The sequence below is a fragment of the Miscanthus floridulus genome, chromosome 6 (assembly GCF_019320115.1).
Source record: "Miscanthus floridulus cultivar M001 chromosome 6, ASM1932011v1, whole genome shotgun sequence".
NCBI classification, from domain to species: Eukaryota; Viridiplantae; Streptophyta; class Magnoliopsida; order Poales; family Poaceae; genus Miscanthus; species Miscanthus floridulus.
Window position 1 is genome coordinate 88,548,951 of NC_089585.1, and position 17,245 is coordinate 88,566,195.

At 45.7% G+C, this 17,245-nt stretch overlaps 1 protein-coding gene across 2 annotated transcripts; it reads left to right on the forward strand.

Annotated features, from left to right (window-relative positions):
• Positions 1-201: 201 nt before the first annotated feature.
• On the forward strand, positions 202-2,134 carry LOC136458563 (protein RADIALIS-like 3). 2 transcript variants are annotated; one of them, XM_066458511.1, is made up of 2 exons: positions 202-566; positions 1,754-2,134. In XM_066458511.1, exons 1-2 carry the CDS (start codon positions 311-313, stop codon positions 1,756-1,758), a joined length of 261 nt encoding a protein of 86 aa, XP_066314608.1. In that variant the 5' UTR covers positions 202-310; the 3' UTR covers positions 1,759-2,134. The 2 variants fall into 2 exon arrangements, with proteins under 2 accessions (XP_066314608.1, XP_066314607.1); XM_066458510.1 differs by lacking the exon at positions 1,754-2,134 and adding an exon at positions 1,293-1,712.
• Positions 2,135-17,245: the final 15,111 nt, after the last annotated feature.

Here is a 17,245-nt window from a genome sequence, read left to right on the forward strand (position 1 = left end):
TCAAAGTGACATATACTCCTTTTTTTCCTACGTATACGTCAAGGGGTCAGCAGGCCACCCTGACCATCCTCTGGTTCCTTTGCCAGTTGGAGACTGAAGCATGCCACCTGGCCTTCCTAAACCCAGCTCCACGGAGGCACGGATCCTATAAATTGAACCCTCGCGGCTCGGTGGTGCTCCCACCGCAAACCATTTCAAACCCTTCCTTTTCTTGCGCCGGTTACATCACTTCTTGACGCACAAACCTCCGAGGAAGACCAGGACGTACGGTACCCCCTGACCGTCCGTTCCAAACGCAAACAGCAGCGCCATGTCGTCCAACTCGTCGTCGTCGTCTGAGTGGACGAAGCCGCAGCACAAGCTGTTCGAGCGCGCCCTGGCGGTGTACGACGCGGACACCCCGGACCGGTGGCACAACGTGGCGCGCTACATGGGCGGCGGCACGTCCGTGGAGGAGGTGCGCCGCCACTACCAGCAGCTCGTCGTGGACGTCGCGCGGATCGAGTCCGGCGGAGTGCCGTTCCACTGGTACGCCGCCGCCCCGCCGCCATCGACGCTGCATCGAGGTGAAAACTTAAACACTGCCTGTCGTCCTCCCGTTAATTTCTCGCCCTTGATTATTCGGCTATTAATTACTCTTAGTTTTGGAGCATGCAACATGGCATAATAAAATTAATCATTCATGACGTCAAGTTGATGGACGCAGAGCAGTAGCAGCTGCTGTGCCACTACCCACATGAGATCTGATCCTTGGACAGGACAGATAGTTCGTGTGTGCATGCTTGAAACGGCGAAGTACCAAGAGATTAGTCATAGTTAAATCGCGTTATGCCTGCTTAAAAGACTGCATTGTGTCATGATGCATGCCACTGGCGTTGCTGCGATAATGTTTAATACTGTTTAGATAACCGTCCATGCTGTTAATTCCGATGCATGGTAGATTGGTACGACATGTCAAGTTGGCAACTTTGGTTTTGGCTGCTAATTGACTAGCTAGCTACTCCCTCCGGGCAGCTTTCTTAGCGTGTGTTTAGTTGGCTAAATTTTAGAATTTGGGTTACTGTAGCACTTCCGTTTTTATTCGGCAATTAGTGTTCAATCATGGACTAATTAGGCTCAAAACGTTCGTCTCGCAATTTCCAACCAAACTGTGCAATTAGTTTTTTTTCGTCTACATTTAATGCTTCATGCACGTATCGCAAGATTCGATGTGATGGATACTATAGCACTTTTTAGGAAAAAAAAATTTGGAACTAAACACGGGCTTAGGCGTATCCTCATTTTTCATCTAGGCAGCTATTTTGGGCGTGAGTAGCAGGAACGCGGCGGAATGCTTTGGAATTCATGCTGAAGTAAATACTGCTGCCGTTGGGCTTGCATGCTGGGTAAGTAGATACTCCTACATGATAATTACGCGTAAGTAGATCTGCCTCGACAGACACATTTATTCGTGGTTTATTTAGTATAGTACTTCACAGAATATACAATGTTATCACCATTCATCATGCTCGTACTAGATTCAGTCGCGTTCAGTACTAGATTCGGTACGTTGTTCAATAAAGAGACGACGCAAAATATGCATAAAGTTCCCTCGAAAAAATATGAATATAATTAATGTATTCATGAAAAATAAAAAGCTATGCATTTATGAAGGTCTGCTTTTTATGTACTGATGAAGACATAATGAGATTATGTATATATGCAAGGTTCAATAATCGAAATAATTCTCATGTGCCCTATAACTTGGTTGTAGGTTGAAATATCTGAATGAAACGTCAACGAAGGAAAGAGTTCTCTGGTGGATTTATAATATAATTAAAATCTCTACCGTGGAGATCTCCCCCACAGTCTTTTGCGTCAAAAAAAAAATGAAGGAAAGAGTTAAACAGTGGCTAGCTGTGCTCTCTGCTCTTTGAAGAAGATCTATAAATCATGCATGTGTATGCTGAATGGAAAATGGGACAGAGTTATACCAAGAATCCAAGCTAGATTAATATTGCAGCATGCTGGTCTTTGATCTTGTGTACCAAGTAGTTAGCTTTCAATATGATCTATATGGAGTGATACGAATGCTTCATATATTTAAGTGCTGGTCATGTAATTCTATCGAAACACTGTGGATCAACTAAGGAATTCTTTCTATGAATCTCAGCATTTGCACACTCCAGAAATGCCACACATACGCAGTTTCGAACATTCTCCATTCTGGTACTGTTTCGAATATATAGTGACTCTGGCAGTCTGGCGTAGCGCGCCAACGATGTGGGGCCCAAAGCGCCATTGCCATCACACAACCTCGCCTATTGCAGCAACCGGATGAAAGAATTGTGTACGTTTTTATTCTAGAAAGGAACCTAAACTAGAACAGACACTATCGCACAACTAAAAAAAACTATGTTCCCTAAAAAAACCGTGTTCCCAAGCATCTTCCCAATCTTTGCACAGGAAGTTCACACCGAATTTTTTATTTTTAGACGTTTTTTTTAAATTTTCACAAATATGGCCCTGGAGTTATGATTTTAAAATCTGGACCCTTAACTCGGCGCCATCGTTGCTGGCGCCGAGGTCTTGGGCTCGACGCAGACGTTGCGGTGACTTGACAGGCAGCTCGGCGCCGTAGATCTTGGCACCGAGCTCAGCGCCATAGATCTTGGCGCCACGCTTGGCGTTGTAAATCTTGGCGCCGAGCTTGACGCCGTGGTTATTGGCGCGAAGCCTATCTTACGTATGGGCCCTCCCTTCATTTCTCTCTTTCTCTCTCTCTCGCGCGCGCCACGAACTAGCGCACCGCCACCGCCGCTCGCGCCCGCGCCCTCACCCTCGCCCGCGCCAGCGGCGGCCACCGCGCCCACGCCGCGCCTGCGTCGTGCCGCCCGCGCCTGGCCTCGCCCGCCGCGCGCCACCACCGGCCCCGGCCCCAACAGTGCCCACCCGTGCCACCGCCGGCCTGGCTCGTCGGCCTCACCCACGCCCGACGTCTGCTGCGACTCTATCCTAGGGCCATCGATCCCGGCGTCCACTGCGACTCTATCTACGTCCGCGACTCCATCGTCGGACAGGTAAAAATTGTGAATATGCAATGTACATACTTAGTTAGCTTTGATTGTAGTAGTTTTGGCGTTTGTTATTTACTAATTAGTGTGATGACTCAAGTAGTTGATTTAGTTAGTGATCTAGTGAGATAGATATGTAGATAGATAGAAACATATATACATAGGTACATTAATATAGTTAGGTACTTAGATAGGTAGTTATATATTTAGTTAACTAAATAGGATCTAGCTATTTAGTGAGTATATTGTATCTATGTACGTAGTTATTATCTTATTTACTTAGTTTGTAGTTAGAAAGTACTTGTTAGGTACTATTTATCGTCTAATTTGGACTAAAGGATATGTGTTTCGTTACGTGTTTGAACTAGATGGACAATCTAGTGAGCATATATCATGGAGGCACCGTGGAAAGAGATCGCTATGGATATGTTGAGTTTGTTGAGATGCAAAGCGTGCCTGTGTTATTCAATGAGAAGCCATCGTTTAGTGAGTTAGTTGCAAGGGCTCAGGAGGAGCTACATTGGCATGGAGCTGATGATGATGATGGCATCGCGGTGGAGGGTGTACTTCACCTAGGTTCCCTCCCAACATCCTTAGGAAGATGATCCCAATTGGGTGTGCAGAACAGTGGGAGAACTATGTGAGATCGCCTATAAAATGCCACTTCCAAAGTATGGACGTGGTTCTGCGTCGGGTGTTAGTTGATCCCATCCCTCATGAGTTTTCCCCGCCAATGGGTCAGCGGACACACTTCGACCCTCCCATCCCGGAACCTGATATGGATGCGGAGGTTGCACCTACGGTTCCCGATGCTCAATCTGCCCCTAATATGCTAGTTGGAGATGCTTGTTAGACTCATGATATTGTTGTAGATCCTCCTCATGAGATCCCTTTGACATAGAATCATCCGAGTAAGTGTCTTATCCGCATGGTTATTGGGAGCTTATCCCATTACTTACATCCAATTTTTCATTCTTTCCTTATTTTTTTACTTATGTTGCAGTAGACATTCCTGACAATATGGATGTGCCCACTGTTGCTGTGTAAGTGCTCTATGGAGATGGATTTCGTGGCTCCAATAGTGTTGAAATTATGAATGATTCAGAGCCATATGAGATGGCAAGGGTTCTTGATTCTGATGATGATCGTCCTATTGGAGAGCTAACAGAGAGTGATGTTGAGATGCTGAAGCGTATCTTTCTCGGCCGCCGTGATCCAAGAGTTCATGAGTTCAGTGATCTTGCTCATTCCGATCAGGCGTGTGCAGAAGGATATGATGATGAGCTCCTAGAAGCTCCTGAGGTCGGCCCTAACATGGTAATTGAGAATGGGAGGGTATTCAAGGACCTCCCTACATTGAAGAGGTGGTTACAGGCGTTTGCAGAGATACGAAAGAGACCTTACAAGGTCTTGCATTCATATGTGGAGCGCCGTTACATAGTTGTGTGTGACAAGGAACGCTACCCATGGAGGGTTTGTGCAAGGAAGCAAAAGGTCATCGGAAAGTGGAAGATCACAAAAATTGTTGGGCCACACAATTGTGCTGACCATGTGCTGACACTGAAGTATCGACAGTTGACATCTACCCTCATTGCCAAGCGGTTGATGGGAATATTACAGGGAGAACCCAACATGAAGGTTAGGACAATTATTAGGACCGTTGAGGCATTGTATGGAGGTTATGTGATAACTTATGGTAAAGCTTGGAGAGCTAAGCAGCGAGCGTGGAAGATGATATATGGGAACTGGGAGGATGGATATGAGCAGCTGCCAGTACTTTTCAATGCAATCAAAGCGGTGAATCCAGGCATGCATTATGAGTAAATCCCAAAACCAAATGCATGGAAGGATGGGAGGCAGATATTCTTCCATGCTTTCTGGTGCTTCCCTCAGTGTGTTGAGGCCTTTAGGCACTGTCATCCTGTCTTTTCCATTGATGGTACGTTCTTGATTGGCAAATACCAGGGCACACTTCTTATAGCCATATCCTGTGACGCGAACAACAAGTTGGTTCATTTGGCATTTGCTTTGGTTAAGAAGGAGAACAATGACAGTTGGGGGTGGTTCTTGAGGCTAGTCCGGATACATGTGGTTGGGCCTGGTAGAGAGGTTGGCGTCATATCTGATAGGCACTAGGGCATACTTAATGCCATGCAAGAGCAAATAGAGGGGTATGCACCTTTGCACCATCGTTGGTGTACTCGGCACCTTGCCGAGAATCTACTCTGGAAGGATGGTGTGAAGGATAACTTTGATATGTTCTAGGAGGCTGCTCGATAGCTTGAGGACAAGTACTTTCAAAAAAGTTGGAGCAGGTCAGAACCACATCAAATGCAGAAGGTAGACAATGGCTCATAGGTTTGATGAGGGATTTGGAGAAATGGACAAGAGCTTACAACGCCGGTGGATGGAGGTATGAGTTTCAGTGCAGCAACATGGCGGAGTCAATCAATAAGTTGCTATTGGGGATACGTGGTATGCCCATGAATGCAATCATTCAATTCACCTTCTATAAGCTTGTTGTCTGGTTCAATGATAGACACGCCCATGCATTGAAGTTGTGGAGTGATGGAGAGATATGGGCTCCGAAACCAAAGGCACACCAAGAGAAGGCAAATGAAAGGGCTGGCACACATGAGGTTACATGCTTTGACCATGCCACAGGGACTTATCAGGTAGAGCATAGGGGCGGTACAATGTTCGACGGTGAGGTCCAAGAGTCGAGGATACATATGGGTATCCTCCAAGATTTCACATGCACTTGTGGTATACCAAGGCAATACCACTTTCTATGTTCCCATTTGATGATAGCAGCTAGGCATCGCAACTATAATATCGAGAGAAGGATACCTCATGAGTTCAGTGTCGACACGCTTGTGCACACATGGACCCCTGCTTTGTGCCTTTCCGGAACCCTAGAGAGTGGCCTCCATATGATGGGTCAAAGTACATTGCGGATCCAGCTTACCGTTGGAACAAGCATGGATCAAGGAAGAGGATGAGGTATAGGATGGTTGTGGATCAGATACCCAAAAGAACAAGGCATGGGAGAGGAACCCCATTTCTTACTAACACTGAGCAGTACGAGTGCGGCAAGTGTGGTAGACTGGGCCACAATTCACGCACTTGCCATTAGCAGATTAGTGAGGTGCGACTATTGGTTGTTTTCATTATTTCATATTTGTCATATTTATTTAATTAATTATGCATGTCTCAATTTATGCATGTAATTATGTCAATTACTTGTACATTTCTAAGTTCATGTTTCATTATATATTAAACTTCTATTTCATTGACTTTTTTTGTAGGATGGCGCAATTCCACCTGCTCGACCTGACGTACGAGGCGACCCACCGAGGATGTCTCATAGCGGAGGGGCAGGTAATAATCTATACGTTTTGTTCAAATTTTTGTGAGTGTACATGTGTTCGTGAAGTAACCAGAGACTATGTTTTATTCCATGCAGTTCTGCTCCTTTATCCTAGAACCCACAATGGGTTCTTGGACATGCAGTACGACAACAGGTACACGCCTTTCCTGCAAAGAGCTGGCCTAGATGTCATCTCTTTCCAGGTTCATCGTGGGTTGTCCAAGTTCAACTCAGCGGCTAATACTGTGTTGGTTGACATGTATTATCTTCAATCATTGTCTCCATTCATGGTCATTTGTTCATGCGCTTGCCTTTTTTACATGTAATCTTGCTTTGTCTAAAATGTAGGTGGCGGTTGGAGACTCACAACTTCCACTTATCTTTTAGAGAGATGACAGTCACGCTCCAGGACTATCAGAAGATGCTAGGCCTGAGGTTCACGGCAACGCAGTGACTGGACAGTGTAGGTCAGAAGGATGGAGAGCACGAGTAGAGGCCTTCCTTGGGTGTGAGGTTGGTGAGCAAGGGGCTCGCACTTCAGGAGTTCTAATCTCCTGGCTTCGGCAAGAGTTCGCACAGCGCCCTGAGGAGGCAGATGAGGAGACAGTGGGGTACTACTACAGGGCATGGATCCTACACCTATTTGCCTACGTTCTCTTCCCCAACGCCATGGGTGACACTATGTCGTGGATGTGGGTCCACTGCCTTAGTGACTAGGACCAGGCGGGTCAGTACAACTGGGGCTCTGTAGTCTTGGGTTTTCTTTACTGGTAGCTTTGTGAGGCGTGCCGTCGGACTTCGTCCACAACGTCACTTAGTGGATGCGTGTACCTGCTCCAGTTGTGGATGTGGGCTTGTCTACCAGTTGGTTGTCCCGAGGTTCTGGCTCATCGTGAGTGGCTCCTAGGTCAGCCTCCACGTCGGCAGCCGACATGGGCGTACCTTTGGGACCAGGTTAGGGTTTCGCACGTGAGGTTACAGCAGGCGTACATTGAGTTCACGAACAAGCTAAACACGCTCACGACGTCTAGTGTAATTAAATTTTATTTCCCATGCTGGTTTGAAATGGTTTAGTATAGCATCTAGCATCTTGTTTGGACATGTTGCAGGTGTCGTGGGAGTCATACGATGGAGAGGGGGCACTTCCTTTTTAGTTGAGCAACATGTGTGGGTGCGACGATGACTTCTATAGGATGAGGTTCCCTCTAATTTGTTTCTATGCTGTCGAGTTCCACCTGCCAGATAGAGTTGCACGTCAATTTGGAGTGTGACAGCTTTGGCCAATGGCTCCGTTCTCGACCGGCGTTGACTTATACAAGTAAGTGTTCTGCTATTTCAATTGTCTCATGATGGTCCATTTCCATTAATATGGTGACATGTACATGGATTCAAGTAATGATGACATATGTGCAGGTTGGATCGTTAGAAGAATAGAAAGATTTTTGACTGGGAGAAGCACCACCAGTACTACATTAAGCAATGGGAGCTGTTGCACGACAACATGGACCAGAACAACGAGCCGCACACAAACCGTGAGTTCAGGCACTACCAAGCTTGGTACCAATATGCGACACATTGCAGGCTGAGGCTACAATGGATAGAAGATGACTGTGCCGACATCGAGTCCTCCAACGATGAAGACACGACGTATGACCAATCTACTCGTGCAGGAACGCAGTTGGAGGCAGGACCAATCTTGGACAGAGTGGTAAGTCAATTGCCTTATTTTTCTACGTTAAGTTGCATACCAATACATTATGCGTTAGAGGTATCTATTTTAGTTAGTGCCACCTTCGAGCCATAGCATCCTTATAATACGTTAGATTCTTATACAAAAGAAAACAAAATATGCTGCTATCTATTGAGAAGTATTATTACTGAGAACTTTGTTGCAGGGCAATACCCTCAAATGCTCCATTGAAGACATTGAGCGCTTTCGTCCGAGAATCAAGGACGACGACACGCGTAGTTTCCTAGACGTAAGATTTAAAATATTCTTTCAAACATATTATTAATACATTAGATTCTTTTAGTTAACATAATTTTGTACAATAGAGTATGTCACGTCGGCTACGTCATGCGGCTGCTCGTTGTGGTTGTAGAACAGCCACGATGCAAGACGTGTATGTTCCTTCCACAGGTAGAGGAGGCTTAGATTCCTCTAGCCAAGCACCTACAGGGGATGAGGACGAGGACGAGAACGATGACAATGAGGACAAGAGGCATGAGGAGCTTGGCCCCTCTTAGCTCTAGGATGCTCCCTCGACTCAGCCTACACAGCCTTCAGGCACTAGGCGACGCCGTCCACCTGACCCTTACACTCCAGGTACCAGCGCTCTTGGTCACAAGGGTAAGGGTAAGACTAGGAAGCAGTGAGGGTTTATGGTAGATGTTAGTATGTACTATTATGGATTTTGTAGTTACTTTCCTATAACTATTTGGGACTGTATAGACATTGTGGACTATTTGAACTATGTAGGACATGTTATGTTGATTGTGATGTTTGATGTGGTTGTATTGTGCTCTTTGGATGATTAAATATTTGGATTATATAATGATGTCTCTGTTTGTAACTGTGGATGCTCCTGAAACAAGGAAAACTTGTGAATTTTTTCCATGAATCATTAATTATACTACACTGCTAAAAATGCACAAATATAGTACACAGATTAAATGTAAATTCATTAGAACATATATAGTACAATCATATCGTACAAACACTTTGCAGATGAATCTAGGCTTTTCAGTAACAGTGAACAAATCTAGGTTTTTCAGACAATGAAAATAGACTTTTTAATTACAAGGACGAGGAGTATGATGACAGCAACGATTTATCACTTCACTTACATAGTACACCTATAGCATCTAGGCTTTTCAGTAACAGCGAACGAATCTAGGCTTTTTAGACAATGAAAATAGACTTTCAGTTACAAGGACGAGGAGTACGATGACAACATCGATTTATCACTTTACTTATATAGTACACCTATAGCATCTAGGCTTTTCAGTGATTTATCATGTCAACGACGAATAGACTTTTCAGGAAATTAATCTAGGCTTTTCAGTGTCCATTGAAATAGGCTCTTTAGTGAAATTAATTAGGCTTCTTGTGACCTGTTCTAACACATTGAAACGGCAACTAAACCTATCTCTGCCTATATATACGCAATGCTGGATGCATTGCTACTTACTTCCTGACTAGTATTTTCTTTCATTGTAGTACCAATGTCTAAAGGGTCATTCAGAGGGAGAGAAAAGGGGAAGGGAACTACCATTGTGTGGGAGGGTTCTCTTGGTCCTGATTTCTTTGAGGAAGCTCTTTTTGAGAGGTTCCCAGTTGAGAGCAAACGTGATTTCACCAAAGAGGCACCACTGAGAGGATACGATGAACGGAAAGAAGAGTGGTCAAAATGCATGCATGGTGAGGACTGCCTAGTGCAGATGTTCACCGAGGGAATAGATGGAGGTCATCATTTCTTCAAATGCCCGCGAGCATGGGTAATTGCTATTACTATTTGTTTCTTCAATATGTTCCTCTTCTATACAACTTACATGACATACTTATTGCAGTCTTCCTTGGTCGAAGAAAACTGTGGGTTCACTAGGTGGGTCGATCCTCGACCTATTTATCCACATGCAGAGTACATCTACTACCTGCAGGACCATATCTTCGATCTAGAAAGGGAAGTTAGCAATAGTTACAAGGACGACAAACAGGACGACAACAACAATGGTGCCGATTCATAGGAGGCACTCTGCAATGATCCATATTACACCTGCTCTAACCACAAGAACAAGGGGCCTCCGCCGTCACCCCACCACCACCACCACCAACCATAGGAGGCTACTATGGAGAAGGTGCAACACAATTTGCTATGTGGCCATACTACTAGGACAACCCTATCTTATTCACATGGCTGTGGCAGAACCGCTCGAAATAGCACACTTACGGAGGTGCTCGTCTTCCACCAGACACTAAACACCCCAAAAGAGAGCTACATCGGGCGGTATCCATCAGGCACACCCCAAGGGAGAACCCAAAAGATCCACATTTTTCCCAATGATCCAATAATGGGAATGAGTTACAATACAAGTCCATTTCATACATCAGAGTTTCTTAAAAGTACATTATTACAATACCAAATACTAGAGTGCGGAATGATAAACAGTGGAATTTAAAAATATACATCTAGCGATAGGGACAAGGATCCATCTGAGCCCACCAGAAAAATCCTCCACACAAGGTACTTCTCATGCATCACCTGCAACAGGGGTAAATAAACCCTGAGTACACAATGTACTCGCAAGACTTATCCGACTAGTGAGAATAATTTTCTGACTCCAAGGAATATGATAGGCTTTATGGTTTGCTGGTTTTCTTTAGCAGAAAGCAACACTAATAGTGAGTCCTTATTCATGTCTTATTATTAGCCGTATTAAGTTATCATCTAGCCAGTCTATGTAAGCACCTATTCTACTTTCAAGCAAGAGTTGAGCAATCAGTTTCATTTCTTCTCTTTTCAACTTTCAGTTCTTACTACGGTGCTAAACCGTAGACAAGCCGTACCAGATTTCTCGGCGATTCATGAAGCAATGTGCCCAGCTCGCGTGCCCCAAAAACACATGCCCCGCTTATACCCTAGGCACAAGCAGGACTAACCCATCACTCTCCTATCCCGGGTGTCTAGGCCCCCATCCAAACTTGGACTCCAAGCCCCCACTTCCTGAGTCCTGGACTTAGTGTGGTGTAAGGACCTCCACCATCTCCGTCTCCAATCAGTCGGTCTAGAAAGAGCTGGATCTGTGACACGAGTGCAATAAGTCTTCCCTGCGCCCATACCCAAGTATGCGCTCGGGACAATAAATCTGTGACTTGCCTAGAGTCATATGCAACGATGGGTTCTTAATCGACACGGACAGGGAAAAAGTGTAACCAAGTCATGCCCTATTGGCCGTAGAACCCAACCCCTTACACCCACCAGTACCCAAACCATATCCCTGCCCGGTCACAAATTTCCTTCCCACCATTTTATCATGAGTTATCATATTTTATTACCTATTTACGAGTAACGGCAGGTTACTCATGCTACTGATATCCTGAGCATAGCAGCTACTCGTCCTGTACTAGTAGGACTCATGGGTAGATATATTTATGCATGTAGTTTCCATAAAATGCCTGTAACTTAAATGCACATATATATATAGTGATCATTAAAATAGGGGTTATGCACCGGGGCTTGCCTTGGGCAGGCGATAGGTCGGCAAGGTCAGCACCAGCAGGCTCCGGGCTTCCTCCTGCATGAGGATGTCCTCCTCGTACTTCTCGATCACCTCGTCGTACTCCGGCTTGCCAACGGACACGAAGTCTACTAGCTCGTGATCTACATGCATGAAATGGCGATGCAATGCTTAGAAATATAATAACAGCAACTCTTAAAAAAAGTACATCAATTTAACTACTAAGCTAGTGCTATCGACCTCGGTGCTAAGCTACCTATTGTTACCGATAACAAGTTTGAAATATGACATTCATTATTACTATAGCAACTACAGGTATTCTTACTCCTAATACCGATTTACGCTACATACAATATAGCAAGGGTAATAGCTACCTTATTTAACAACCCATCTTAAAGCTACAAAATCTACAGCAAGTACATAATAATATAGTGAGCCTACTATAAAAATTTTATAGCTATAGCTATCACCAATCTCCCACAAAAATTCCTACAAAAATTAATCTACATAATACTAAGCTCTCTTAGTTTGGATTTATGAGCCCATTACCATCATAGCTAACTACAATCTAACTATACTATCAAGTAGATGGTATTTTTGCGAACCTAACAAAATTAGTCTCACTATTTTTGGACCTCTACATAATTTACTACAATTTATCAAAGTTCAACTCATAACTAAAGCAAATAAGCATTTCTATTTTACTGGAAATTAAAGAAACCGAATTCTAACTCGCGGCCTAGCTCGCGCGGCTCGGCCCACAACGGCATGGCGCGCACACCAGCGAAGCGCGGCCCACGCAGGGGCGTGGCCCAGCCGGCCAACAGCCCACGACGAGAGAGACCCGCGTGTGATGGCAAACATGCAAAAACGCCCCTGAACTACTCTATATTTACTACGAGCTCTAAGACACTATTCCTCTAGTCTACGGTTTTACAGCTACGCCCTCCCCTTCTTCTTCTTCGCCATGGCGACATCCCCCGGCACCCGTGCGCGCACAAGCGTGACGGCGCGGGCACTGGGCGGCCACGCCAGCGTCACCTGACCCTCCATGTCCTATCTAAGGGACCAATGGTTACCTCGATGACAACGCATAGCGACAGGAGGCGATACGGCAAATAGGGGCGTTGTCCCGAGCTCCCTCCCTGGTGGTGGTTCTTTCCCTGCAACGGTGGGTGCGTTCCCATGAGCCACAGTGAAAATAGAGCCAACAAATTAGCTAGCGAGCTCAAGGAACTACCCACGGAGATCGTTGAGATGTCGGTTCGGCCGGAGAAGGCCCGAGCCAAACTGGCCGCATGCGCACCGACGATGCGATGGCGCACGGTGATGGCACGGCCGCGTTAGGGAAGGCTGGGCTGCAGTAAAGCTATGATGGAGGTGTGCGGGGTGCTTAGGAGGGTAAGACCAGGCTGGTGATGCAATGAATTGCCACTAGGTGCTATGAGTAGGCGGCTTGCCCATGGCGTGCACCCGTCCGGTCTTAAGGACCCAACAGAGCAGCGATTAGGAATGGAGGCACCATGCAGCGGTACCTACAGCGTGGTGGGGTAGGTTGGGTGATCGGCTACCTAGCGGAGCCGAGGGTGCGACGAATTGGAGTATAGTACCACGGTGACGGTGAATTGAAGGAAGGTGTCCTGCCGGCCATGGCGACAGCAAAGACAGGGGAGCTTTGGCACGGCTTGGTTCGGCCCGGCTATGGACGTCAACGCAAAATACAAGCACGCACAACTATCAGGAACAGCGGGACATGCTCTAGGCGGCTGTCTGCATGGCTGAACCAGCACGCCGATGAAACTCGGTACGGCACCACAGCGGACAGCACCGGACAAGAGAAGCACAACATAACATGATGCCGAGGTGATGGTAGAGTAGGCGGTCATCCCACGTGCGAGCAGCCACGATGAGTCAACGGGAGCAGTGCCCAGTGTGGCAACTTGCGGCATGTAGCGTGGGACCTGGTGCGCCTCTGACCAGAGCAGGGCAAGGCAAGGCACGGTCGGCGTCCCGGATGCAGCACGTCAGCCACGGCGATGTGACCCGCATGCCAGTGAGTGGTAGCAGGTAGCCAAGGCAGCAGCGCCAGGACCCTACACATGATGTGCCTTCACGGCGGCAGAGAGGATGTGGTCGGTGCTTTAGCGCGCGGTGGCAGGCGGCCTTGGCTCGCAGCGCAAGGGCCGTGCATGTGCATACATGCACATGCATAGCAGTAGGATGCAGCCGGCGTGGCAGCGCGCGCTGGCAAGCCAGCAATGGTGCTAGGCCAGCAGGGGGTGGTGACCGCGCCCGGAGCTAAACCATGTGCCGTGCATGCTTTTTAAAGTAGCTCAAAAACTCGAACCCGATACCCCGAACGCCAAACCAGTTGTTTGATGCGCAAAAGGGTATGTAGGGCTATTGACCGAAGTCATGACATCTTGCCACTTCCTAAGCCGGTTGCTCTACAACAATTGCCAAAAGTGGCTTCGTCGACCCAAATACGGACTTAACGCGAAACGAACAAACCGCGATGGTTTCGTGTCGAATTCAATTTAGACCTACTGGGTATGATAGCTAACGAACCTCGTTCGCACATATTTCATCGTTGCCTACAACGTACGTACTACCAACTCTATCAAAGCTCGCATAAATGTTCTATAGCATTTTCGCTTGATAAAAATTCGCTTAGAATACTAAACAATTTTAAACAACATGAAATGTAACATTTGTTTCTTGTTTTAAATAAACATGTCAAGTGATGTATATTGATCCATACTCCAAATTACACACAAGTATAAACAAGTATGATGCTCATGCAGTGTTTTAACAAACAGTACAATGTAACACCGAGGGTGTTACAAATCTACCCCCCCTAAAACAAAATCTCGACCCGAGATTTCGTGTGCCTAGTGTGAGAAAGAGATAGGGAATACATTTTTTGGCACAGCAACTAACTATCAGAACCGGTGAGAAGGTGGGGGTAATGCTGCAATAGGTAACTCTCTTGTTCCCAGGTGGCTTCATCCTCTGAATGATTTTGCCACTGCACCTTGTAAAACTTTACCACTCTATTCCTGGTCACTCTCTCCTTCTCATCCAAGATTTTGATAGGGTGCTCCACATAAGTCAAATCTGGCTGGAGGGAAAGCTCTTCAATTTCCACAGCTTCATCAGGAACACGCAGGCATTTCTTCAATTACGATACATGAAACACATTGTGTACCGCAGATAAAATATCAGGAAGCTAGAGACAATAAGCAATGGGGCCACATTGTTGCAACACCTGGTACAGGCCCACATACCAAGGGGCTAGCTTGCCATGGACACCAAACCGATGCACCCTTCTCATAGGAGACACTTTGAGATACACATAATCTCTAGCTACAAACTCCAAAGGCCTCCTCCGCTTATCTGCGTAAGACTTTTGTCGGCCCTGAGCTGCCTTCAAGTGGCTTCGAATAATGTTTACTTTCTCTCGAGCCTCTTTTATGAAATCAGGCCCAAAGTACCCATGGTCTCCCACTTCAACTTAGTTCAGTGGCGTTCTACACTTCTGCCCGTATAGAGCCTCAAATGGTGCAATGCGGATACTCTCTTGGTAGCTGTTGTTGTACAAAAATTTTACTAACTTCAAGCACTTATCCCACTTCTCAGGAAAAGAGATGGCACAAGCCCTCAACATATCCTCGAGCACCTGGTTCACTCTTTTAGTTTGACCATTAGTTTGTGGGTGGTATGCTGAGCTTCTAAGAAGATGAGTTCCCAGGCAGTGCAGCAGTTGCTCCCAGAAACGAGAGACAAAGATTGATCCTCTATCAGAGATGATAGTAAGGGGAACTCCATGAAGGGTCACAATCTGATCAAAATATATCTCAGCATACTTCTTGGTTGTATATCTTGTGTCCACCAGGATAAAGTGAGCAGACTTGGTGAGATGGTCCACAATGACCCAGATAGAATCGTAGCCTATGGAGGCGTGGGGTAAACCCACAATGAAATCCATAGAAATATCCTCTCATTTCCAAATAGGAATGGGCAAGGGCTACAAATATCCTGGGGTACACATATGATCTGCTTTAACTCTACCACAAGTGTCGCACTCCACGACGTGCTAGGTGATGTCTTGCTTCATGTTAGACCACCAGTACAAGTGGCACATATTATGATACATCTTGTTACTGCCAGGATGAATAGACAGTTTTGAATGGTGAGCTTCATTCAAAATCTTTCTTTTTAGCTCTTCATTGGATGGAACCACCAGTCTATCCTTATATCTCACCACTCTATGTTCATCAACACTAAAGTGAGGGCCACGCCCTTCAGCCATCAACTTCCTGATGTGAGGAATCTCTTTGGGGTCTTCCTTTTGCTCCCGAATAATCTGCTCCAGCAATTCTGAGGTCAATACAATATGAGCCAATACCTCTACATGGTTGAGAGACAAAGGTGCTTCTTCAATGTAATGTGATTTTTGGCTCAAAGCATCAACTACAACATTGGCCTTTCCTAGGTGATAATGGACTTCCAAGTTATAATCCTTTATCAATTCTAACAATCTCCTTTGCTTCATGTTCAACTCAGACTGAGTAAAAATATACTTGAGGCTCTTATGGTCTGTAAAGATGTGCACTTTGTTGCCCAATAGATAGTGCCTCCAAATCTTTAGAGCGTGGACAATAGAAGCTAGCTCTAAGTCATGAGTGGATAATTCACCTCGTGCTTCTTCAGTTGGTGCGAAGCATAAGCGAAGCAATCGCACGCCCATCTTGCATAAGCACACACCCCAACCTCGTCTTCAAGGCATCACAGTATACATCAAAGGGCATATCAATATCTGGTTAGGCCAACATGGGAGCAATGGTCAAGAATGTCTTCAGAGTTTGGAAAGCTTTTTCACAAGCTAGGCTCCAATCAAACTTAGCTTCTTTTTGGAGCAGCTTGGTCATTGGCAGGGCTATCTTGGAGAAATCAGGAATGAAACGCTGATAGTATCTAGCCAGACCAAGGAACTGACGAATCTGATGCACAAACTTGGGAGACTTCCAATCCAATACATCTTGCACCTTGCTGGGATCTACAGAAATGCCTTCAGGTGTCAACACATGCCCCAAAAACTGCACTCGATCTAACCAAAATTCACACTTGATGAATTTAGCATATAGCTTGTGCTCCCTTAGTCAAGTCAGTACTATCCAAAGGTGTTGTGCATGCTCTTCATCATTCTTGGAATAGATCAGGATGTCATCAATGAAAACTACCACAAACTTATCCAGCTCTGGCATGAAAACTAAATTCATCAAGTACATGAAGAAGGCAGGAGCATTGGTGAGACCAAAAGACATCACTAGGTATTCATACAGCCCATACCTAGTAGAGAAAGCTGTCTTTGGTATATCATGTGGCCTAATCTTAATCTGATGATAGCCTGATCGGAGATCTATCTTCAAGAACACCTTAGCACTAGCTAATTGGTCGAACAAAGTATCTATGCGGGGCAAAGGATACTTGTTCTTAACTATTACCACATTAAGAGGGTGGTAATCCACACACATACACAAAGTACCATCCTTCTTCTTCATGAAAATAGTTGGGCAACCCT

Coding starts and splice junctions, on each gene's coding strand:
- LOC136458563 (XM_066458510.1), top strand. CDS start 311: ATGTCGTCCAACTCGTCGTCGTCGTCTGAGTGGACGAAGCCGCAGCAC. Junction 567..1,292: donor GCCATCGACGCTGCATCGAG/GTGAAAACTTAA, acceptor TTTTTCATCTAG/GCAGCTATTTTGGGCGTGAG.